We start from the raw sequence: 25,516 nt of genomic DNA, 5'->3' as shown, positions 1-25,516 counted from the left end.
ATACCAGACCTAAAACTTTATTATAAAGCAGCTTCTGGTACTAGCTGAGAAACAGACTAGTGAATCATTAGAATAGGTTAGGTACACAAGAGACAATAATCTAGTAATTAATTATTTGATAAACCCAAAGACTGCAGCTTCTGGAATAAAAACTCATTATTTGACAAAAGTTGCTGGGAACCTTTGATCCAGCAGTGCTACTTCTGGGTTTATATCCCAAAGAGATCTTAAAGAAGGGAAAGGGACCGACATGTGCAAAAATGTTTGTGACACAACATAACATTTCCACTCTTTCTGTTAATGTTTGCTTGCATTTTTGTTTTCTTCTCAGGTTATTTTTACCTTCTTTCTAAATCCGATCTTTCCTGTGCAACAAGATAACTGTATAAATATGTATACATATATTGTATTTAACATTTACTTTAACATATTTAACATGTATGGGACTACCTGCCATCTAGGGGAGGGGGTGGAGGAAAGGAGGAGAAAAGTTGGAACAGAAGGTTTTGCAAGGGTCAATGTTGAAAAATTACCCATGTATATGTTTTGTATATAAAAAGTTATAATAAAAAATAAAATTTAAAATTTAAAAAAATGTTTGTGGCAGCCCTTTTTGTAGTGACAAGAAACTGGAAATTGAATGGATATCCATCAAATTGGAGAATAGCTAAATAAATTGTGATATATGAATGTTATGGAATATTATTGTTCTGTAAGAAACGACCAGAAAGATGATTTCAGAGAGGCTTGGAGATACTTACATGAACTGATGCTAAGTGAAATGAGAAGAACCAGGAGGTCATTATACACTTCTACAACAATACTATATGATGATCAATTCTGATAGATGTGGCTCTCTTCAACAGTGAGAGGATCCAAACCAGTTCCAATTGTGCAATAATAAAGAGAATCAGCTACACCCAGAGAGAGAACTATGGGAAATGAGTGTAGACCACAACATAGCATTTCCATTCTTTCTGTTGTTGTTTGCTTGCATTTGTGTTTTCCTTCTCATGTTTTTTTTACCTTCTTTCTAGATTTGATCTTTCTTGAACAGCAAGATAACTGTATAAATATGTATACATACATTGTATTTAACATATACTTTAACATATTTAACATATATTAGACTACCTGCCATCTAGGGGAGAGGGTGGGGGAAAGGAGGGGAAAAGTGGGAACAGATGGCTTTGCAAGGGTCAATGTTGAAAAACTACCCATGCATATGTTTTATAAATAAATAGCTATAATAAAAAAAAGTTGCTGGGAACACTGAAAAATAATTAAGGTCAAAATGCATACATGAATTAGGCATAAAGTATGATACCACAAGCAAATTAAAAGAGTAAGGGATAGTTTATCTATCATATCTCTGGAGAAGGGAAGAATTTATGGCCAAAAAAGAACTAGAAAACATTATGAAATGCAATATGAATATCTTTGATTATATTAAATATAAATGTTTTGCACAAACAAAACCAATGCAGCCAAGATTAGAAAAAGAAGTAGAAAACTGGAAGAGGGGAATTTATATCCTGTGTTTCAGATAAAGGCCTCACTTATTAAATGTATGGAGAATTGAGCCAAATTTGTAGGAATATAAGCCATTCCCCACTTGATAAATTGTCAAAGGATATAAATAGACAATTTACAGATGAAGAAATTAAAGCTATTCCTAATCATGAAAAAAAATGCTCTAAATCACTATTGATTAGACAAATGCAAATTAAAACAAATCTGAGGTACTACCTCACTTTTATCATATTTGCTAAGATGACAGGAAAAGATAAGGATAAATGTTGGAGGAAACATGGAAAAACTGAAACACTAATGCATTGTTGGTGGAGTTGTGAGATGATCCAACTATTCTGGAGAACAATTTATAACTATACCCAAAGGGTTACAAAACTGTGCATACTCCTCTTTGATCCAGCAGTGCCACTACTGGGTCTATATCCTAGAAAAATCATAAAAAAGAAATAAGGACACACATGTGCAAAAAAGTGTTCATAGTAGCTCCTTTTTGTGTTGTCAAGGAATTGAAAACTGATGGATTGGGGAATAACTAAATAAGTTATAGTATATGAGTTCTGACATACCACCTCACACTTATCTAAGTGACTAATATGACAGAAAAGGAAAATGATAAAATTCTGGGGGGGATGTGGAAAAATTGGGACACTAATACATTGTTCATGAAGTTGTGAACTGATTAAATCATTCTGGAGAACAATTTGTAACTTTCCCCAAAGGATTATAACAAATTTTACATTTTTATCCCTCCCTTACACCCATCCCCTTCCCTAGACAGAAAATAATACAATATATGTTAAGCATAAGCAATTTTTCTATACATATTTTCACCATTATGCTGCACAAGAAAAATCAGAACAAAAAGGGAAAAAATGAGAAAAAAATGCAAACAATAACCAAAAAAGTGAAAATGCTGTATTGTGATCCACATTCAGTTCCCACAGTCCTCTTTCTGAGTGCAGATGGCTCTCTTTATCACAAGACTATTGGAACTATCCTGAATCATTTCATTGTTGAAAAGAGCCATATCCATCAGAATTGATCATGGTATAAATTTGCTGTTGGCATGTTTGCACCTTTTAATACAGCAATGCCATTCCAAAATCTATATCCCAAAAAGATCAAACAAAAGCAAAAGGACATATATGTGCAAAGATATTTATAGCAACTTTTTGTGGTGAAAGAGAATTAAAAATTGAGGGAATGCCCAACAATTGAGGAATGGCTGAACAAATTGTGGTACATGACAGTGATGGAATACTATTATGCTATAAGAAATGATAGGCAAGATGATTTTAGAAAAAGCTATAAAGACTTACATGAAATGATGCAAAGTGAAATGAGCAGAACAAGGAGAACATTGCACATAGTAAAAGCTGTATTATACTATAATTAACTGTAAAAAGTTATTCTTAATAATACGATTTAAGACAATTCCAAAGGGTTCAAAGTGAAAAATGTTATCCACATCCAAAGAACTGAGTCTGAAAGCAGATTAAAACATGCTTTTAATTTTAAATTTTTTTTCTTTGCTGTTCTTGGGGATTTTTTTCTGTTTTCTTTTGCAACATGATTAATATGGAAATGTTTTACATGACTACAATATATAATTTATATAAAATTGTTCGCTGTCTCAGGAAGTTGAGAGGACTAAAAGAGGGAAAGAATCTGGAACTCAATCTTTTAAAAATGAATGTTAATTTTTTTGTTTACATGTGACATAGAAAAAAATAAAAATTAAATGTAAAATAAAAGAGTGCTATGATATTGGCCCTTTTATCTACCCTGGACAACCACAGAGCAGGATGGAAATTGCTTGCTATAGTTAAGTCTCTCTCTTCAGAGAATCTTATAGCTCTCCTCAATCAGCATTCTCAAACAATAACTATAAAACTCACTAAAAAGTTGTCTCAGTTAAAGGCTACAGATCCCCAATAAGTATTCCCAGCCAATAGCTATGGAATTTGATGCCGTTCTCTTGGTCAGGCCTCTTATTAGCCAGTAGCTGTGAGCTTCTCTGTTCCCAAAGCAGTCTGAACTAGAAGATACAAAAAAATATGCTAACATCAATTCTACCCCCTTGAACTCTTCTTAGAATTCTTCTGTTAACTGCTTTTCTTCGTATGACCTCTGAACTGAACTAAATGCTGAACTGCTCTCTTTTTAAACTGTCTTGATGTTACTGGATTCCCTGGGTATTTCCATTCAACTGTCACTTAAGTTATGGTTAGATTCTCATCTTAGATTTTTTAGGATTTATAATATCTCCAACCTGAGGTAAATTTCCCTACGTCTCCACTTTCTTAAACAGAAAAGAGATTGAAAGACATAGGTAAGGAAACTGTTCAACTTCACCCCCGCAGCTTCTCAGTTTTAGGTAAAGCAATATCTGCTATACTAGCTAAGGAAGAATGAGAAATCTATGACTTTTATTCACACTTCTCTTTAGAAAACTTCTATAATAACATGATGTGGACTTTTTCTGACCTTTCTATTAAATCATTCAGGCAGGTGGCAATGAGAATATCTGAATTAAGGCAGAAGCCTTGGGAAAAGACAAAGGAGATATAAAAGATCTTGCATAAGTATGACTTATTTGACTTAGTAAATTACTAGAAATGAGCAATATGAGAGAAGATTAGTAAATTATTAGAAATGAGCAATATGAGAGAAGCTATAGCAACCTTAAAATAGAGAATAAGTGAGACTAGTCAAATGGTAGTATTACCAAGAGAAACATTAAAGCTAGAACTAAATAAGAGTGGGCTGACTGGGCGATATAATTATTTCAATTTGGGGCATATTGATTTTGAGGAGCTAATGGGAAATACACTAAGGTGATTTTTATAAGTAATTAAAGATAGGAGTCTCAAATTTTATGCAGAAGAAAGGTCAAGAGTAATATATAATCTTAAAAGTCAACTGCATAGAATAGTTCAAGTGATGGCAATGAATGAGTTTTACAAGTAAATGATAATAGAGGAAAGTAAAGACTCCATAACAAAACACTGATGAAGAAAATCCACATTAAGAGGTCAATAAGTAGGTAGGAAACTATGTAGGAGAAAAAACAGTAGTTAAAAGTCTCCCCAAAGCCAAAAGATAAGTATTCAGTAGGATGGGATAATTAATAGTATCAAAACCCATAGAAATCAAGGAGGATGAGCAGTATTTCAATGTATTAGATTTGGAAATTAGTAAATCACTGGTATCTTTTAACGGAGTAGTTTCAGTAATAGTCTTAAAGTAGAATTTCAATTGCAAGGATTGAACTAAGAATGGGTAGCAATAAAGTGAAAGCATTGGTTAATTGTTTACTACTTTTGTAAGTAGTTTAGTAGTGGAATGAAGAAGACAAAGATGTTAGCAACATGAGCTAAAAGGATTATCAATAGATATGTTTAGGATTCAGGAGAACTGGCGTATTTTTATTTACAGATGGAAAGGAATCAGTAGTGAAGGAATATTTGGCGATACTTGGCAGAATGGGAGATTACTATACCAGGGTCTGAATAGAGGCATCAGGGAATGGGATCAAAAGGGTAGAATCTTTGAGATAAAAATCAACAAAAAAAGTAGGAAGGAACCAAGAGATATATAGTGTCTTTGAAGCCAAAAGATGAAAAAAATATTCAGGAGGATGAAATGTGGTCAATAGTGTTAAAAGTTGCAGAGAAGTTAAGGAAAGATATAGTGGAGATAAATTAAGTGATGATACTGAAAAGCTGAGAAATAGAGAAGAGAATTTGAAAGAAGGTTACATCAATTTTTCAGTTTTCTTAATGAAATAAGAACTCAGGAATTGAGAGGCAATAGGGTAGGGGAGAAAAGGTGCTGCTGTTGTAAAATGGATGAGATATGAGAATACTTGTAGACAGAGAAAAAGATAGTAGAGAAGAATAATCACTAAATCAGGTCTTTGGAGGAACAATTTTCTGCCCCTCAGTCATCCCATCCCTTAAATATTTGAGATAGAATCACCATTGGTAGTAAGAAAATAGATTTGAAACTCATTGTGAGGAGTGAGATAAATATTAAGCAAGGGTAAAATAGCAGTGTTGACCCAAGGACCTAGTTGAGGTTCTGGATCCTGGTATAGTGAGCATCCTTTCTGCCAGGTATCTTCAAATATTCCTTCCCTAATGACTCCCTTCCATCAATAAACAAACATATTCCAATTCTTTTCAATCCTTCACTAATGAACACAAGAGTGAAAAGTCAAAGACATAGGGGAAAATAAAAGAGGAGAATATCAGAAAGCAAGATGTGGTTGATAGTCAAGCAGTGAATAAGCACTGAGGAGATAAATCAGAGAAAATACACCACTGGATTTAGCAATTAGAGTATCTGTGCCCTTAGACAGTCAAGTCCTAGTATAGTGATGGGATGGAAGCCAAATTATAAGGCATTAAGAAATAAGTGAAAAGTTAGAAAATAAAGTCAATGAAGTAGATACTTTTTTCTCTTAAATTTACTAATGAGGTCAAGGAGAGATGGTAAGATGGCCTGAAAAGGCAGTAGAACAGAAAAAAGTTGGTAGTGATCAAGAGGTGGTGTTGGTGCACAGGATAAGTGAAATATAAAAATAATTGTAGATAGAGGGAAAGAAGACAGTAGTGAAGGTAAATCAGGTTCCTGGAGGGAAAATTTTCCTTCCCCTCAGACATAACATAGTCTTACATCTTACCTATCCCCAAACATCCTTATATTACCTTCCTTTGGTTTCAGTTCCTGTCAATCAGTAGTCTTTCAGTAAACATTTATCAAGCACCTATTATTTGCCAATCTCTCTGTTAAGTGCTAGGATACAAAAAGAGGCTCAACAAGCTGTTTTATTTCTCTCTTCCCTTTCACTTGTATTAGGCTTTGCTAAAAAGTAGTTCAACTTCATCTTCCAATTCAGAAAAATGGAAGTTAGGTTGAATGAACAATGCTAAATAAAAATTTTGAATTTTGATAGAAAAAGAAAAGAGATGTATTGTGACTGCTGTCTTCTCCATAAAGTAAGAGATGAAGTCAAATGTAGGTCATTTGCTAAGGGACAGAAATGGAAGTAGAATTGGACATTTGTCAAAAAAAGTTAAGGAACAGCTGTTGCAAGGTACATAATGGAAGTCAATGAGAGATGAATAGGAATCTAAAGCCCTTCATTGTATACCTTCCAACAAACTTTTACAGAATTATTTCCTGTTCTACCCTTGCAAACCTGTTCCATTCAAACCAGTCTTAATAGCTCCAGAGTATTTTACCTTCCACCTCCATACAAAATGGCCCTCCATATTTAGAACACATTCTTTCCTCACCTCCATTTCTAAAGAATTAATAGCTCCTTTCAAAGTATAGTTTAGTGTCCCAAACTTGAGATTTTTTTCTCTGATTCTTTTCCCCCAATTACTAGTATTGTCTGACTTTTGAAGTTAATTTGAATAATTTTATCTGTACATGTTATGCTATCCAAGTCAAAAATCATAACATAAGGTTCTTGTATGTAGGGTTTTTTTCTTTTTCTTCTTTCTTTCCCTACCTCCCTCCATTATTTCTTTCCTACCTTTCTCCTATCCTTCCTTCCTTTCTTTCTTCCTTTCTTACTTCCTTCCTTCCTTCTTTCTTTCCACATAACAAGAACTTAATATTTCCTGACTTTAATTTGAATTGAAACTAGGTGGCTTCTATATTCTCTCCAAAGCTGAAATTCTGTGATTTAGTGAATAAAAGGATTGTCATATAGCCATAGGGCCTAGTTGAAATTAGAAATTCAGGTTCAATATATATTCATTTAATATGGCTCAGTGTCTTTGCAAAAGAAATGTGAAAAGCAGGTGTTGGCAGTTGTTCAATGTCGTGTGTGAATTTAAGAGCCAAAGCCACCTTTGAGACTACATAATCCAACTTTCTCATTTTACAGATGAGGAGAATGAAGCTCAGAATAGTGAAGGGAATTGTCCAAGATTGCTTAGCTATTAAGTAGTGGACCTGGGTTGGGCACTCAAACCCAAATATTCTGTTTCCAAATCCAATATGTCAAGCATTTATTAAGTGTCTATTTTATATAAGCAAGGCATTTGATTAGATATTGGGGTTAAAAAGACAAAGGTGAAACACAAACTTATTCTCAAAGCAGCTTCTGCACCTTGAGATCAGAAATTCTTTTGACTTGAGATGCTTGCTAAACCACATGTATCTTGCTCATAGAAGACTTAATAAATGTTTGTTGAATTGAATGGAACAGCAAGAACAAGAACAGCAAATAATGATGGGAAGGCAGGTGAAAGAAGTTAGTAGTAAAACTACTAATTCATTTTCTTTAAAAATAATTGGATTGATATATTTTGTTTTTTACATTGTCTAGATTTTCCCCTATTGTAATCCCTTTCTCTCTCAAAAAGTCATGCCTTATAATCAAGAATTTTAAAAGAAAGAAAAGAAGCACATCTAAAAAATCGGATATAATAATGCAGTGGTTCACACTATTGGTCCATGCTTATTGATGCTTCTGGCCCAAATACTTACTATACAAAGGTGAAGGGAGAGGGCCCTCTCTTATCTGTTCTGGCAGGTGTGATCTTTTTTTAAAAGCATTTTCTGTGAATATTCTCTCTTTTTGCATCATTGTAACCATTTTATGATATCATTTTCCTGCCTCTGCTTACACTTTGCATCAGTTAATGTTTTGCATGCTTCTCTGTATTACTTGAGATTATAATTTTCTACAACACAATAATATTCCACTTTACTCATGTAGCAACTTGTTTAGTCATTCTTTTTTTGATGGTTCTTTACTGTTTCCAATTCTTTACTACTACAAAACTCCACTGCAAATATTTGGGTGCGTATGGAACCTCTATGTCCTTGAAATATGTGCCTAGCAATGGAATCCCTAAGTCAAAGGGTTTGGGTTTTTTAAATCACTCTCTTTGCATTATTACAAATTCATTTCCAGAAAGGTTGGGCTAATTAGTTTTATCAACAATGTATTAACATGTACATTTTTGCCTAACTCTTCCAATATTATTCCCCTGTTATCTTTGCCAATTTGCTAAGGATGAGATAAAACCAGAGGGCTGTTTTGATTTGCAATTCTTTTCTTATTAGTGTTTTCAAGCACTCTTTCATATGGTTGTTCCTGGTTTGCAATTACTCTTTTGAGAATTATTTGCTCATATCGTTTGACCACTTTTCTACTGGGAAATGTATTCATTTATTTTCAAAGATTCACAATGCAATTTATAGTTTACAGTAACAGAATAGTTTACAGTAACGGATTTGCCAAGTAAAATGCACTGGATAATAAAAAGTGACTTGTCTTTTATATCAGTAAAACATGATAGAAGAAGACAATGTGAGAAATGAGGTTGTGAGCTGAATGTGCTAGAGGGCTTTTCACTTGAGGACCACAGTTTTAACTCTATCTTCATCAAGCCAATTGGTATTTGGATGCCTAGACAACTGCCAAGTGGTGAGCAAACAAGGGACCACAAGAAAACAGCTGCCAGGGCATGGATCTAACCAAATTAAGTAACAGCTGTTGTTTGATTATATATTTTTAAAAAAACATATTTTGTGAGCAGTAGAAAAACTGTTTTTTTTTCCAAAACAAAAGTAGAGTGAGAGAAAAAGAGAGAGAGAGGAGAAAGAAAGAGAGAGAGAAAGACAGAGAGAGAGAGACAGAGAGAGGAGAAAGAAAGACAGAGAGACAGCGACAGAGAGAAGAGAGATAGAGAAGAAAGAGAGACAGAGACAAAGAGACAGAGACAGAAGAGAGAGAGACAGAGACACAGACAGAGAGAGAGAGACAGAGAGAGAGAGAGAGAGGTACTGAAGAGTTAAAACATCAAATGGGTAAAGGTATAATAGGGGTTTAATGGATTAGAAACTGAGTTTCATACCTACCATTGAGCTGTGTCTTATTGGTCAAAAAGCACTAAATCAAATTTTTATAGCCCTCAATCATTTTTTCTTCCCAACAATAAAGTGAGGGAGTAAGTGAAAGTATTACCATTCCCAATTTATAAATGAAGAAATTAATTCCCACATTAGGAAATGACTTGTTCAACTGTCACCCAGGTAGTGAATGTTAGTCAGGATTTAAACCCAGGCATCCAGCCCACTCTAAAATACCACACTGCCACCATTATTTTTATATTGCTGCTGTCATTCAGGGCCAAGGTAATCAACATTTTATATCTTCCCCTATATCTTCCTTTATATATTCCTCAGAGTAACCTCTGAATGGTTATTCAGAATAAGCAAGGTAAGGAATAATGAAAAATTGTCTTGTCCAAGTCGGTTTCAAAGTTAGCTAAAGTGAGACAGAACCTTGTAATGGACCCAGTCAGGATAGTCTTGGGTTAGAATTCTGCCTCAAACACTTTATAGTGATATTACCAGAGCAGATCATTGCATCTCAGTTTCCTTATCAGCAAAAGATGGGACGATATTTATCTCAAAAAGAGTTGTCTGAGATAGTGATATGGCAACTTAGGTAGAATGCTTTGTGAACAGTAAAGTACAATATGATTGAAGGCTATGAAGAAGGTCTTTAGCTGAAAAAAAAAAAAAAAAAAAGAACATGGGTCTCTCTTCTTTCTTCCACCTCCCTGAAATGGGAGCCCCGAAAGATTTCTGCCTTGTTCCTTTTGCCGAAGTCTGTCAGAGAAATAAAAGTTGTATGGTAACAGAAAAGAAAAAGGAGGTGGGAGGAGGAAAGAGAGAGACTTCAGCAACAGTGGTTGAAGCAGCTGCATATTCTTGTTGTCACAGGTTTTAGCTCTGTAAATAAATTCATCTGCAAATAATAAACTATCTCCCAGTGCAGCTGCGGGTCTGGAGAGAAATGGTGTTTTAGGATTTAAGTTTAAAGTCAGAGCCTTTCCACCTTAGGTGTAACAAATAAGTAGTGTCGTTTTCTTTTTGTTCCTAGTTGGTTCATCCAATCACATCCCAGTATGCAAATAATCCCCAGTCCATTCAGATAAAAAGGAACAAATAAAGCTTAAGTGCTCAATCTGGACAAAATCCGCTGAGCTTGTCTAGAACTTCTCTTCACCTGTGTTTCAGGGGCCAGGTCAAAAATGTCTACAAGTGAGGAGCAGCAGACCCCAGTCAAACCTGCAGAGGGGATCATACCTGCTCCACTAAAAGACTGGAAAATCCAGTATACTAAGGTTAGTAGGCTTAGCCAAGCATGTCTGTTACCTTGCCTTGGGCAGGTGAAAAATTCACTTGTTTAAAGAGTAGAAAGGTTAATTTCAATTATATTTTTATTTAAGGGTATTAAATAAGTATATTAAGTGGAAAGCATGCATAGTGAGAATCTATATGGAGAATATAGATAAAGATATGAAATGGGACAAATAACCTTACATATATACTAAGACTACTTGGATTCTGATTCTTAAACTGTTCTGACTCTTAGAAAAACTAGTGCATATTGCTTAGCAAGTTTATGAGTGTTATACTACATGGATCTGCATATGTGAAGGGATCAGGACTTATTTATACTAGGGAAAATAATGCAGTAAATCCATCAGAGGAAGAAACTGAGGAAATCTGGGATAATATGCCATGCATAATGACACTAGGGTATTTTTTTTTGTTTCTTTTTTTTTTTTAAATATAGTGGTGGTTAATGAATAACTTGAGTGGGCTACACAGCTATAAATTAAATGAATGCCAATTTAGGAGGGAAGTGGGTTTGCATCATTGGCATATTTTTCAGATTGAAGAAATTCACTTATTTATTATCTCGCTGGATAAGTTTACTGTTATTAGAACAGATGTACAGTAACTAACCAGTTGATGTTATAAGGAGCAAAGAGCCAGACCAGGTCTCAGACATTCCCACTGAGACACTAGTGAAAGACTCCTGCGTTATTAATTTTAAAATTATTTCTGTGCTACGTATACAAGTGTGCAAGTTAAATCCTCAATGCTCCAAAGAGCTTTCTAAAAATTCTTTTAAAAACAAGGTAGTGGTGTTTTTGTAATTTGATGTATAACTCTGAGGTAAACTCAAGGACAGAGCAGAAAAAAAGACTAGTCATGTTGCAAATCTGTACATGGCCATTTTGCTTGCTGAACAAACTAAAGACTACTAACAATCCTAATTACAAAGAGTAACTGGCTGGGAGAGGAGAGGCAAAGGGGCTCATTATTTGCAGCTCTGCATGGTTTGGGCATTATAAAGTTTCAGGATGTTTCTGTTTTCATAAACACAGTACAGGAGACAGCCTCAGTCAGCTGAGTGATTTCCCCCCTTCTTTGCAAAGCAACAGTATGGGAAAGTGAGTGTTAGCACCATAAATTGTGAATGACCAATAGCTGTCAAATTCATCAAAGCATTCCTTTCAGCAACACTTTACTGAAAAGGAAAGGAAAATGGCTTTTAATTTTATTGCAAATAATTCTACAGCAAGTTTTTGAAAACAATTTACTCAGTAAAGATGAAATACAACTGAAACAACTGCAAAATTCATATCAGTTTTCCCTCCCTATCCTATCTACCTACCCCACAAGTGGGCACCTTAATATTTCATTTTTTAAACATTATGTTCCAGCTGGTTTGATTTAGGATGATTTATCCACAGTGATCTGCCATAAGTAGCTGTGCAAAGTCAAATGACTGAAAATAGTGGCTAATATTTATATAGTACTTTGTGATTTTCAAAATGCTTTGCATATATTATCTCATTTGATCTTTCAGTCTTGTTTTCCTTTTCTGGCATCATACAGAATTGAACTCTGTTCAACACAGGTTTGGGGTTACTTTTAACTATATGCTTTAGTAAAACCATATATCTTAAATCCAAAATAATAAGTATATAACTTATCCTCTTTAATTGCAGGGGGAGGGAAAACTTGTGTGGTTTCTAAGAAATTTTTCAGTTTTTAATTCATTTATGCCACTTTGTGTTGCTGCTTTGTTCTGCAGAAGTTCATTAAAATTTTTTTCTCCTTAAAATACATATCTCAAGGAAAATTTCGGTGTTAAATGTTCTCCTTTTTATAAATGACAAAATACACACACATACACATACACTACATTTAATGTAAAAAATATCTGTAATGTTTTGTTTGGGGTGGGGCTTGTGAGGTTTAGAATATGGTGGTAGTATGGTTATATAGACGAATAAGTCTTCCCAATTGGAAAGCTTTTTTTAAAGTCTAGTAGAAGTTAGAATCTAGCAAGACAAACAATAGCGAAGCTAACAAACAAAAATCACCCTGAAATTTAAATAATAAATCCTATAAATACCAGAAAATTCTATAAATACAAATATGTTTTAGAGTGACATTCAACTCAATTCAGCAAGCCTTTAGTAAGTGCCTACTGTTTGAACTACTGTGTAATTCCAGTCCTTTTACTAGAACATTCTTTTAAAAAGTAAAAAAAAAAAAAAAAAAAAAAAAAAGTCAGTATTTCCCAGACAGGTGAATCTGACTACAGGTAGTTCATGTAGGTGTTTATGTGGCATGTGTGGGTAATAGTGGGTAATAAATTACTTTATCTTAGAGGTGTTAAATTCAAATTTACTTCCCTAAAAGTAATATTTTATTATTTGGTTTATTAGCCCAAGCCTTTTCACACTTGGAAGAACTGCAGTTATGTATGTAATTAAATCTGAATGAGTGAGTGAACTTTTAAAATCGCCTGACACTTTGCATCTTCTTGTATAGTGGCCCCACCAAAGATCTATTCCAAACTTAAATTAATGACAGGCAACTAAAGTATTTGAAGGTTAAGCTGGATAAAAGGATGATCATTTATTTACCTGGCTCCAGCTGAGAAATTAATCAATCATGCAATCATTCTACAAGCATCTTATGACATTTAGAGGAACTTTTTCTTATTATTTCATTGTAACTTTCAGAATCTTTTGTTATCACTAGGTAGCAATATATTAAGATTTCTAAAAAAATAATTATAATCGTGATAGTGCAGTGACTTTGCAAGTATTTATATGAAAATGAGTTTCCTTTTTGTGAAGGTAATATTTATACCTTGTATATAATTTCTAGAATTTATCCTTTTGTGTACTCTGATCTTTTCTCATTGTTTAGTTGTATTTAGATCTGATGGACTCCAAGATTGTGAATCTGGATCAGATGGAGCACAGGGATTTGAAAGTACTTCCTGAATTCATTTGGTAGTACTTGGATTTCAGGCCACATATATAAAGGAAATTTACATAAAACTCTACTCTCTGCACTCCATTTTTCTCTGTCTCTCTCTGTTTCTCTCTCCTCCCTCCCTTTCCCTTTCTCCTTCTTCACTCTCTGTCTCTCTCTCTCTTCTCTCTTTCTGTGTGTGTGTGTATGTGTGTGTATGTATATGTGTGTGCCTCTGTCTCTGTCTCTGCTTCTCTCCATAGCCGGGTCTCTGTGGGTCCATTTCTCAGTCTCTTTGTGTGACACACACACACACACACACACACACACACACACACGGTTTTAAATTTTAAAATTACTTCCAATCACTCAATCTTTTGTCCATAGTCCCTTTCAAAAGAGAATTTTTTGGGACATCTTTCTTCTTTGCAGAGTGAGAGAGTGAGGAACATTGGGGATTTTGTCAGACCTTTTCAATGTTTTTATTTTGTTTTGCTGAACTTTCTCTCTTCCATTCCCCTTTGACATATGGGATAAGTTTCTAGAAGTAGAAGAGAGATGCATTGAAAAATTAGACAATAGAAAAATGAAAGAAATCAATAAAAATATTTCTTTATAAAAATGAACTGCCTTTTTTATATTGCCTTTTCTGCAAATCATGGCTTTTTACATAAGCAACTTTTTATTTTCTCTCCCCACTTTTTCCGTTATGATTCTTTTTTGTGTGCTTTTCAACAGCCATGTTCTGTAGATTAGGATCACAACCAAATAGTGAAGTTCTCAACATTTGTGGAGGACTTGAGACTAGTAATTGTCTTCCAGCATTTGACCATTTTTCTTTTCTTCAGGAAAAAAAAGTCAGGGAGACAGTGACCTAAACAGATAAATTCCCAAAGGACAGTGTGTAGAGCAAACTTTAGAATAAATAAAATGCCAATCATAATTTTAGTATTGGAGGAAATCTAAAAGTTTTCTAATCTAAATCCTTGATTCTGCCCATAAGGAGGAATGAAGGGGATAATTGACTTGTTTGAAATTGCTTTTAATTTCCTTTAGGGATCAGCTTGATTATAGAGATACTTTGGAAAGGACTTCAATTTTTTGAAACCTCTGGTGGCTTCCTGTTTTTATTTATTAAATAGTCCCCCTACTGTCTAGGAAGAGTGAATACACCAACATTATTATGACATTTCATAATTTGGACCTTCTGGGTAAAGGGGCCAAGCAGCAGAAAACAACACTTCATCTATTCCTCTGAAAATTGAAGACTAGCATATATTAAAAGAGAAAACTAAATTATATTTACTTCATATAATTGTATATTAATGGTGCTCTCTATTTTCCTAAGAAAAAGTATACTTGTTGCATTATTTACAACATGACTGTATACCTTGGGTTAGCTCTTTAAGAGAAAAAGAGATGCCTGACAGTAGCTTTGATTCTCCTTTCTAAAACCTAAAAATACCTTTGCCCTGGAACTGTTAAATTTTTGCCTAAACTCTGTGGTTTAACAAAGAGGAATCTATTGTTGTTACACATTAACATGTTGATGTAATTTGACTTTTTATCACTTGGAGCCCTGAATATCTGGAAGCCTGATATTCCCAGGCTTGGTATCCCAACTTTTGCTCATCTACTTCTGAGACAACCAAAATGTTGGTCTCTATCCAGGAACAGAAAGGACAGAGTAGAGAGACCTTCTAGTTTCACCTGAAAAGGCAAATGATAGGAATGAAATAATTTGAAATATACTTACTTTTCATTCTTAGATCAGTGAGAGTTATTACTTTTTCACCTTCTGCCAAAAAAAAAGAAAAAGAAAAAAAGTGTTTTTCATACTTAGATGTGTTCCTCTCCCTCTGAGTAAAGTCCATTTGTATATGTGTGTGTGTGTGTGTGTGTGTGTGTGTGTAATACATATATATATATATACACACACACACAGACAGAGAGCTTTGTATTAAAAGTTGATTTTACTCTCTACCTCTATAAAGCAGGCTTTTATAACTATGTCAGGAAGAAAGTCACTTGTGATATAAGCACAGGGAACTACCTCTTGCTCCCCAAGTGAAAGTTTCACAAGACTATCTGTCCTACCTGAAATTCTGAGAGTATAGAATAATTTCTTTGTTATCATCTACACCCTATTTGAATACTCGTTTTTTTACTTAAAATCAAAGATACAAATATGTGACCTTTTTAGCTAAGTTACCAGAGAACTTTGTTACCTAGCATCCTATTTTAAAATGCAAAAGTAACTGAGCAAGCTTATCTATTACATATACTTTCCTGTAAATGGGTTTATCTTGTCACATTTTTTAGTGGCAGCTAGCTAAAATAAAGACACTGAGGAAATAGGATTACAAAATCAGAAATTGTCTAGATCAAACCATATCTGAACAGAACCTTTTTTTTTCTATAATATTCCCAATAAATGTTTATCCAGTCTTTACCTTAAGATCTCTGCTTGAAGGGGGGAATCTTATCACCTCCCAAGGCAGAGAAGATGTTGTTTGATTCCTCAGCTGGATGAGCACCATTTTTCTTCTTTCTAAAGATGTCACTCCCAGAAATGGGATCAGGGTTGAAACAAAATCAGAGGAGTGTATTAACTAGCTACTTTTAAAAATTATATAGAGCTCTTTCCCTCTATTAATATATTGTGAGTTGATTCAAAATATACTTTTAGTGGATAGCAAAATTCTCTTAAGAGTTACCAACCACTGCCACCCCTATCCTATATGTTACATGGAATATACCCTGATATGTTACATGGCTATATTCCATTCCTAAATTAAAAGTCTTTTGAAATTTACATCAATGCATAGCATATAATGAGTTGTTATTTTGGAGGCTCTTTTTCATGATAGGTTTTCAAGAAAATCTGATCTGTAAAAATACAAACTTGGAGTATAAATAAATTAGTAGTCTGTAAATCCAACTTAATAGCCATTCTTAGTTTTCAAAGGTCCTTTAATAGCAGGCTCCCTAATGAGTATTTAGTAGCTACTTTTAGAATATTACCTAATAAATTCTGGAATAAAACCCAGAAACTTTTTTAAATGAAGTATTACAAAGCATTTTCAATGAAAGACCAATTAGAAATTGACAAAACATGTCTGAAAAAATTTTAAGTCAATTTAGAATCCTTAGTATTTGCAAAATGAGTCTACATACAGCTTCCCAAGGACATAACTATTATGTTGATTTATCCATATATCCAGGGTAGTGTCTCCATTTCATGGCTATTTCCAGTCCCTAAGACAACCCAATAAGGCAATGTATCCAGTTGCCAAATGAACTGCTTGAGGGACAAAAAGGGAGTGCCAGTAGCAAACTCTTAAAAAGACTAGGCTTAAAGAACTGTGTAGACAGGGTCTTGGTTATTTAGATAGATTGTAAAATTGCCTAAGTCATTGTGCATTTCAATTGAAAAAACACTCCTAAAGACAAATAAATTATGAAACTCAAATATTTGATTAAACAAAAAGTTTCATATCTTTGTATTAAGAGATCTCATGACTTCAAGTACATATTCTTTGTAGAAGAGGTACAGAATATTGTTTACACCTGTTTTGGTGCTATTTACAATCACTTTGTTGAATGATGTGGCTGTTAATGAAAACATATTAAATAGTCCATAAACTCTAGATAATATGATTTAGAAGAAATTAAGACTGCAAGCATTTGGGCTACAGTGTCACAGATTTTATTAGACATAATATTTAAAGGGCTCCATGGTGTTTGCATGTTTTCTCTCTTTGCATTTGTCTTATAGAAGTAGTATTGAGTTATTTGTTTTAACTTCTGAGAGTGATGTGATTTGACTCCATAGGGAGAAATATTTTGGCACCTCTATTTTTCCTTGCTGAGTTTAAAAGGATTATCAACATTAATTTTTAAAAACATTCTTTGGTTGAATCTTTTTCCATAACTTGGATTACAGTACAAAACAGAAACAATATCACATTTATTTGCCCATATGGACAATAAATTTTCCCATTTTTTTTTTTGATGAGTCACATTCATTACTGCCTTATTTAAATTATTGGATTGAAAGACAATTGCCCTCCCCCTTTTCATTCTTTTTGTTTTCTCCTTTATTTTCCTCCTGTTTACTCTTGAGTCTCCATATTTCTTCCTTTCTTGGATTTTTGTTGCAGATTTACCTCCATGAGAGGTAGTAAATTTTGAAAGGCAAGATAAATGAATTTAATGTCATAAGACTGTAGAGCTGCAAGACATTTTAGAGGTGATTGGTTCAACTTTCTCATTCCACAGATTAGGAAACTGGAATCCAGGAAAGTTAAATGACTTGTCCAATATCACACAATAAATATCAAAAGACAGATTTTACCTTAGGTAATTCTGAATCCAAATCTAATATCTTCATGTAGTAGTATATACTAACTTGGATTTGAGTTTCAGCTTCATCATTTAATAATTACAATAAATTTGGACAATAGCAGATGACCTACAGTTTGTATCACACTAATATTTCATTTTAGATAAAAACCTTCAACAAACTGTTGCGATATTTCATCATGATATGGAGAGTGATCCTGGATTCTTGAAAGTTGTTCAGGTGGCATATAAATAATATACATAATGTTATATATGTTATAATTTTTATACTAATATCGGAATGTGGCGTCTTAAAGGATTATATTGTGTAAAAAATAACATTTTTAAAAATGGAAATTGTTCCACTTTCAGGTTTATACAAAAAATTTAATAAAGCTTTTTTCTTTAATCTAATAGAATCCAGTTGGGAAATGACTTTAATGAATAGAATAAAGACTAAATTTGTGATTTCATTGGTTAAAGGCAGCTCCCAAGTAAGGAAATTCCCTTTACCTAAGCAAGTTACCATCATCTTTGCAACTTATCAACTCAAAAAGGTCCCAAGTTTGGAGAGGTTAGGTTCCTTGCTCAGAGTCATACAGCCAGTAGAGGTCAAAGGTGAGACTTCAGCCTAGGTCTTTCTGGTTCCAAGGCTACCATTTTCTAGTCTATTTTATGTTGCCTTTATTTAATGAATTAATGAAAACAATTTTAAAGAATATAAAGCATTGGGGCAGCTAGATGGTGCAGTGGATAGAGCACCAGCCCTGACGTCAGGAGGACCTGAGTTCAAATGTGTCCTCAAGACACTTAACACTTCCTAGTTGTGTGACTCTAGGCAAGACACTTAACTGTAATTGCCTCAGCAAATATATATAGCACTATAACACCATGTGTTTCCAAGATTTTCTAAAATAAGGATTCTTAAGAGATCGTTCTTTTAAGTAAAACATTTTCCCTCACTCATCTTCTTTGCACTATAATAAACTAAATCAATAATAAATATTAATATTATAAACTAATAATAATAAATAAAACCAATAATAAACTAACAACTTTTTTCATGGTATAAAAGCAGGATTTATCTAGTTTGTTTGAACTTATGTGAATTCTGTATTAATGATGTCCAGAAATACTGAAGTTTTTCTGTAGATCCAATATATAATTGCATCATCTCTTTAAAATTATATGATTTATCCACAAAATGATAATTCAAATAACTCATTGATAACTACTTCGAATTTTTATCCTTTTGAATGTAACCTCTATGTTTAGGTGCTTATACCAATACAAAAATTTTTAAAGGGGCATGAATGAGGGAAGGGGCAAAATTTTGTAGGTTTTGTCAGAAATATAAGTCATTTTATTTCATTGAAAAGGGAAGTTTCTTAACTAAGGGCTTCAGAAACCTTTATTGTTCAGATATTTTCAGCCATGTTCAATTCTTCTTGACTCCATTTGGAGCTTTCTAGGAAAAGATTCTGAAGTGGTTTGCTATTTCCTTCTGCTCATTTTACTGAGACAAACAGGGTTAAGTGATTTGCCCAGTATCACACAGCCTGTAAGTGTCTGAGACTAAATTTGAATTTTAACCCCAGCACTCTATTCACTGAACCACCATTCCCAGGAAATATTGCTGCTGGCCAGTGATATTCAACTCTTCCAGGCCTGTGGATCATACTGTCCATGGGTTTTCTTGGCAAAGAAACTAGAGTAGTTTGCCATTTCTTTCTCCAGTGAAATAAGACAGAGATTAATGAATGGTCCAGAGTTACCCAGTGTGTAGGTATCTGAAGCCAGATTTGAATTCAGATTTCCCTGACTCCAGGTCCCACTGCTCCATCTACTAAGTCATCTGAGAAAACTTTAAGTCCCTTGAAAGATGAATGGGACATTGCTTTATTAGGCTCATATTCAGTGAAACTCTAGTCTAAAACTTAGTAGGCATGTCAGAGATTAGCATTCCTTTATAATTTTAATTTCTCAAACATAAATAGAAGAGTAAACTTCATATTCCTAGTGTCCAATGTTTATTTCAAAATGTCTCTTTTTTTAATCATAGACAGTATTAGTTTGTTATTTTTAAAGCTCATTTTCCTTTGTGTCCATATGTCCATTAAAGCAAAATTAAAATCTGGTTAGTTGATCTCAAAGTATATGTAAAATGTTCAAAGCAAATAATCTGTCTTACAGTTTAGGGCTTAAAAAAAAAAAAGATATATAGGAAAGTTCTGTACCCGGATTTTTCTTAATGCTCCTGGAAACAAATTGCATGTTTTCATTGTTGTTCTAAAATTCTCGAAAGTACAGAACTATTTTGTAATACCAAATCACTAATGCTATGATTAAGCACACAAATTGAAGTGGAAAATTGAGACAATTAACTGTATAAAACCAACTCTTGCATCAGATTGGCTCTTTTGGGTGAAATTATTCCTTTGAATGATTCCCTTGAAGTCACTATTGTGGGGGTGTCCTTCATTCCCAGTGACATTTTCAGATGAACACTATGGTTTATATTATCTTAAAAGTAGAGAAAATAATCTGGGGGCAGGAGATTATTTCGAGAATCACAGAATCTTAACAGTTAGAAGGGTGGTAATGAATCATATATTCCAAACTGAACTTGAATGGCAATCTCCTCCACAATATGACCTTTACAAGTCATGTTTTTGGTGGGGAAATAGTGCCATTAAGAAGTATAAATAAGGGTCTTTACTGATGTTAATCTTGGAACATTGTAGAAAATTGTATTTGTAGAATACAAATTGTATTGTAGAAAATTATTTCCAAGGTTCCTGAACTATGTACATGACTTTAATTTCTTTTTATATTTCTCAAGATATTTATAAACAATGAATGGCATAATTCATTGAGTGGCAAAAAATTCCCAGTCTTTAATCCTGCAAATGAAGAAAAAATTTGTGAGGTGGAAGAAGGAGATAAGGTAAGGTTTCTAATTTGATTTTCAATTTATCTGACAGTTTGTTTTTCTCTTTATTGTCAGTTTACAAACTACTGTATAGTTAAACCTACTTTTCACTTTTAAAAATTTTTAAGTTGGTGTAGTAACTTTTAGATTATTCATTTTACCACCCTTAGTTTTACAAATGAAAAAAAATGAGGCTCAGGGTTAATAACTGGTCTGGAACACATAAGTAGTAAGTATAAGATTTAAATGTAGATATTGTGATCGCAAAATCAGTTCTTGACAGAACTAATGACTCACAGAGGAAAGAGTAATGTCAAAAGTGCCACATACCATCATTCCTTAGAGGCTGTTTCTCAATAATTTTATTACTGATGATTGTTTTAAATTATGTGATTTCTTATCATATCCCATACTTTTTCTCTTCCTTGACTTAGAGAGAATGATCCATTTGAAATATTTGCTCACCTGTTAAGTTAGCAAAAAGAACTTGACAACATTCAATGAGTTTTGGTTCTTAAACTTAAATTTAAAATCAGTATTTATGCCTACGTCTGCATACATATATGTATATTTTCATACATTTAAAACATATTAAAGAAAAAGACAATAAAACTAATTTTCAAAAATATTAATGGAAATTTTTTAGTGTTTTTTTTCTTGAACTTCACTAAATGTTTTGTGTTTTAAAAAATAACTTGAGGAAGTTATGTTGGCTAAACTCTTAAAGAGAATTTAATTCCAACACCTCCTTTGCACTATTAACAAAATTAATAAACTTTCCTTCCCATAATTTAAAAGTAAACTTTTTCCATAGTGTATGACAATAGAAACTCTGAATTAGTAATGGCCGAAGTGTTAAAAGTTATACATTTATTTGCTGCAGCTCATAAATACTAAAACTATAAATGAAACAATAATTGCAACCACCTAATAGTTTTCTTTAAATTCACTTAAATATTACAGCAAATATTTCGTTACTGGGTCCATCATAAAATTTTGAAGAGGGAGTGAACCAGGGTTGATAAGAAAATTGAAATTCCAAAAGATGAGAGTCCAAAGCAGGCTATTACTAAGTGGCAAAAGACAGACCAGATCTCACCTCATCTTTTCTGACTTACTTTGCAGTATTCTTTCTACCATGTAATACTATTAAAGTCAATTTGGAAAATAATGTAACATTAAATTTATTGGCGTTATTTTAAGTACTGACCATCTGTGTAAAGGAGGTCTTAATTTGCCAATCTGTATAAAGGTCCACACACCAGCAAATGAATGGAACCATTTCTGTACCTTGGGCTTAAAAGAATTCAAGAAGCCATGATTTCATGTTCATGGGTATTCCCCTTAGAAAATGAATCTAGCCTTTTCTTGCCTTGGTAGCTTTTGTGAGAAGATGTAGCCAAACTTCTGGAGAGAAGTCCCGCTGGAGTTTGTGTTCCTTCCGAACAGCCATTGAAAAACCAGGGTCCCCTCCACATGGTTTTGACCTTAGGATATGTTAGAACAGGCAAGAAGCTTGTTCCCTGAAACAAGAAACCAGAAAAACAATGAAGAAAAGAATGAAAAGGTTACATAATTTCTGGTTAAATTATGAAATACATACACACAAAGTAGAATTATGTTATTAAATTAGAAGATTGCAATGAAGTAAGACTTCCACTAGGCAATATGTTTTTGAGGATTTTTTGTTTTATTTTGGGGTTTGTGGTTGGGGGAAAAGGGAGGAGCTAAGTGATTAAACTTAGTAGTTTGTTTGGGACACTCTACTACAACAAAACAATCAAGGAAATGCTGTATAAACTAAACCAGTAATGATTTGATATCTTTATATTCTAGGTTTAAGCAATGTCTTTAAGTGATATAGATGCAATGATAGTTTCATACCACTCTCTACTTCATCTCTGTAACATTGAACTTTTAGAAAATTCGATGTAATCTTTTGACCACTTAAGTGTGCCAGAGTCACTAAACTCTTGGGAAAATAGACTCTAGAACAAACAGTATTTTAAGCTATTGAAAACAAAGTTAAGATTTTCACATATGATATTTCATATCCTAATATTGCTCATTGATTTCTTTGTTACATCAATAGCTCTTCTCTGATGTTTATTTAATGTGTTGATAAGAATGGGCTCTTTTAGAATCTATCACTTCAAATACTGAATGTGCTTGATAGTTTGATAGGTTTTTTTTACTTAATCCAGATGGATCCATGATCTAACTGCTATACAGGTTGTTTCCAATAATGCAGATTGCAGTTTGTGCTTACCTTTCCATTCTATGTGACTTTCATTCATTTCCCCCCCTAACATGCAGGGAGCATCTTTTATTCTCTTCTTAGAATTATGTGAATTCCAATGAATGTCAATTCATACATATTTCTTAAAATAAGAATCATTGTCTACAGAAACATAAATTATATGATACATTGTCAGGAAATTTCACAACTTAAATATTCCTTGAACCCTCACTTTTATATTGAAATACTCATATCCTTCTATCATCTGATATACTCAATTATATTTGCTGGGAAGTTTTTTTGGCAATCTACTCCTGGAACTATTTTCAAAAGAATGGAGATTCTGCAGAAGTCAGAAAACCCATATGATATACCATGTCTACAATTAAAATTGGTCAAAGTTTCTTTTTGAATTGATAGAAACCATTGAACCACTGCTTCTTAGCCATGATTTAATAGATTTTGTAGAGCTGCTGTAATAATCTCATTAAAATATTAGATCATGAGAGCAAGGCCTAAAGGTAAAACAAAACAAAACAAAACAAAAAAAAATTTGAACCATTTTCCATGTTATCACTAGCACATGAAAGGTACTTGTTGAACTGAACAGCAGTGTCTGCTTATGAAAGTGGCAAACCTGTCAGTAGAAGGACAGGTTTTTCTTTACACTCTACAGAATCATTTGCCATCTAGACACACCTGTTTAAGGATGGGAGGCCCAACAGGAAGCTACAGCTATATCTCCCTCTCCCTCTCCCTCCCTCCCTCCCTCCCTCCCTCCCTCCCTCCCTCCCTCTCTCTCTCTCTCTCTCTCTCTCTCTCTCCATATATATATGTGGAGAGAGAATTTCTTTTTTTTCTAGAGTTCATTATTCCCCAGACCATAGTCATGCAGATTTCCTAAAGTAATAATAATAACAATAGGTATTATTATCATTACTTTCATAACAACTCGTATATTATATACCATTTTATGATTTACAAAGTCATTTTAGTTGTCTGCCAATAACCTGGAGAGATGTGATTTTCGTAAGGATATTTGCCCATTGTTAGAGTAATCATGCAGATTAAAAATACCTTTAACATTCTTTGTAGAATGAAGTTTTAATGAAGTGAGAAGCAATGAGTTTGATATATTAAAATAGGAGAGGCCCCCCAGAAATCACATTGTAAATCTATTAGCAAAGTGAACCCTGGGGATAAAGATATATGGGAACCTAAAAGGCTAAGGGGACAAAACCAATGTGAAAGTTTCAATAATGACTTTATAATGACTGAACAAGTGTTTTTATTTAAAGAGAATTATCAGAGATTTTAAAGTCTTAATATTTTATAACACTATATTTATAAATAATGCTCCCATTACCTAAACATAAATTTTTCAGGAAATACTTTGTTGCAAATTAACTTACTCAGTTGACTAATTAAGAGTTATTCATGGAAAGTTGCATGGTAGAGTGATAAAAAGCTAATCCCACTTCTGCTACATAGTGATTGTGTGATCTTGGGCAAGTCATTTAATTTCTCAAAGATGTCAGGCAAATCTCTAAGAAAGACTTTAAGTTATAGAACAAGCAAATATCTTCATTTTATCAGTCAACAGACTTTTAGTAAATATTCATTGTGTATCAATTAGTGTGTTAAGCACTGGAGATAGGAAAGAAAAAAAAAGACAGAAAAAAAAATCCCCATCCTGTTCCCAAAGAGCTATCTGAGGAGAGAGATAACATGCAAAGAACTATATATTACAAGTTAAGGAAAGACAGAATCAATAGGAGAACTATTGTTGTTATTGGAATAGATGGATTAAATGAAGTTTTTTGATAGGGAGTATATTTCTAAGTAGTAAAGAAAAAGAGAGTAAACAACAGTTTCCTTACTTCCCAGAGAGGATCAGGATTTGTAGAGGGAATATTCTCTTTCGAAACTTCCTATACCAATAAAATAATAGGTCCTCTGAAAATGAAGAAGAGGAAGGTCTAGAGGGAATTTTAAGTTGGTATGAGGTAAACTCTTTGGCACAACATTACTCAATGGGAAAATTTTTTCAATTTTTTTTAACATTTTTATTAAAAGTTTTGAGTTCCAAATTTTATCCCTTCCTCCCTTCCTGCTCTCCACCTCTCTTGAGAGAGTAAGCAATCAGATACAAGTCATACACATACAGTTATATAAAACATTTCCATCTTAGTCATATTGTACAAGAAAACTCAAAAGACAAAACATGAAAAAAAATAAAGAGAAAAATAGCATGGTTCATTCTCTATTAAAACAATATATCAATTCTTTCTCTGGAGATTAATGGTATTCTTTATCATTAGTCCTTTGAGATTATCTTGGAGAATTGTATTACTGAGAAT

The 25,516-nt window shown here is 33.4% G+C and overlaps 1 protein-coding gene and 1 long non-coding RNA gene across 3 annotated transcripts in view; one reads left to right on the top strand and one right to left on the bottom strand.

Annotated features, from left to right (window-relative positions):
- The first annotated feature begins 3,472 nt into the window (after nt 1-3,472).
- LOC100918704 (retinal dehydrogenase 1) overlaps nt 3,473-25,516 on the top strand; it is a 66,371-nt gene continuing 44,327 nt past the window's right edge. Inside the window, exons 1-3 of one of the 2 annotated variants that reach the window (XM_012542906.3) lie at nt 3,473-3,810; nt 10,591-10,697; nt 20,828-20,932. In XM_012542906.3, the coding sequence (XP_012398360.1) occupies nt 10,605-10,697; nt 20,828-20,932 (198 nt within the window). In that variant the 5' untranslated portion in view covers nt 3,473-3,810; nt 10,591-10,604. Of the gene's footprint in view, nt 3,866-10,590; nt 10,698-20,827; nt 20,933-25,516 lie in introns of both variants that reach the window. The other variant, XM_003761632.4, reaches the window with a different exon arrangement.
- LOC111719344 lies at nt 14,058-16,234 on the bottom strand. Its single transcript, XR_002769521.2, has 3 exons — nt 16,095-16,234; nt 15,398-15,439; nt 14,058-14,182 (listed from the first exon to the last, which is right to left on the bottom strand). It is a non-coding gene; the product is annotated as an uncharacterized LOC111719344 (long non-coding RNA).

This window comes from Sarcophilus harrisii, chromosome 1, assembly GCF_902635505.1.
Source record: "Sarcophilus harrisii chromosome 1, mSarHar1.11, whole genome shotgun sequence".
NCBI lineage: Eukaryota > Metazoa > Chordata > Mammalia > Dasyuromorphia > Dasyuridae > Sarcophilus > Sarcophilus harrisii.
This window is presented reverse-complemented; position numbering and strand designations above follow the sequence as displayed.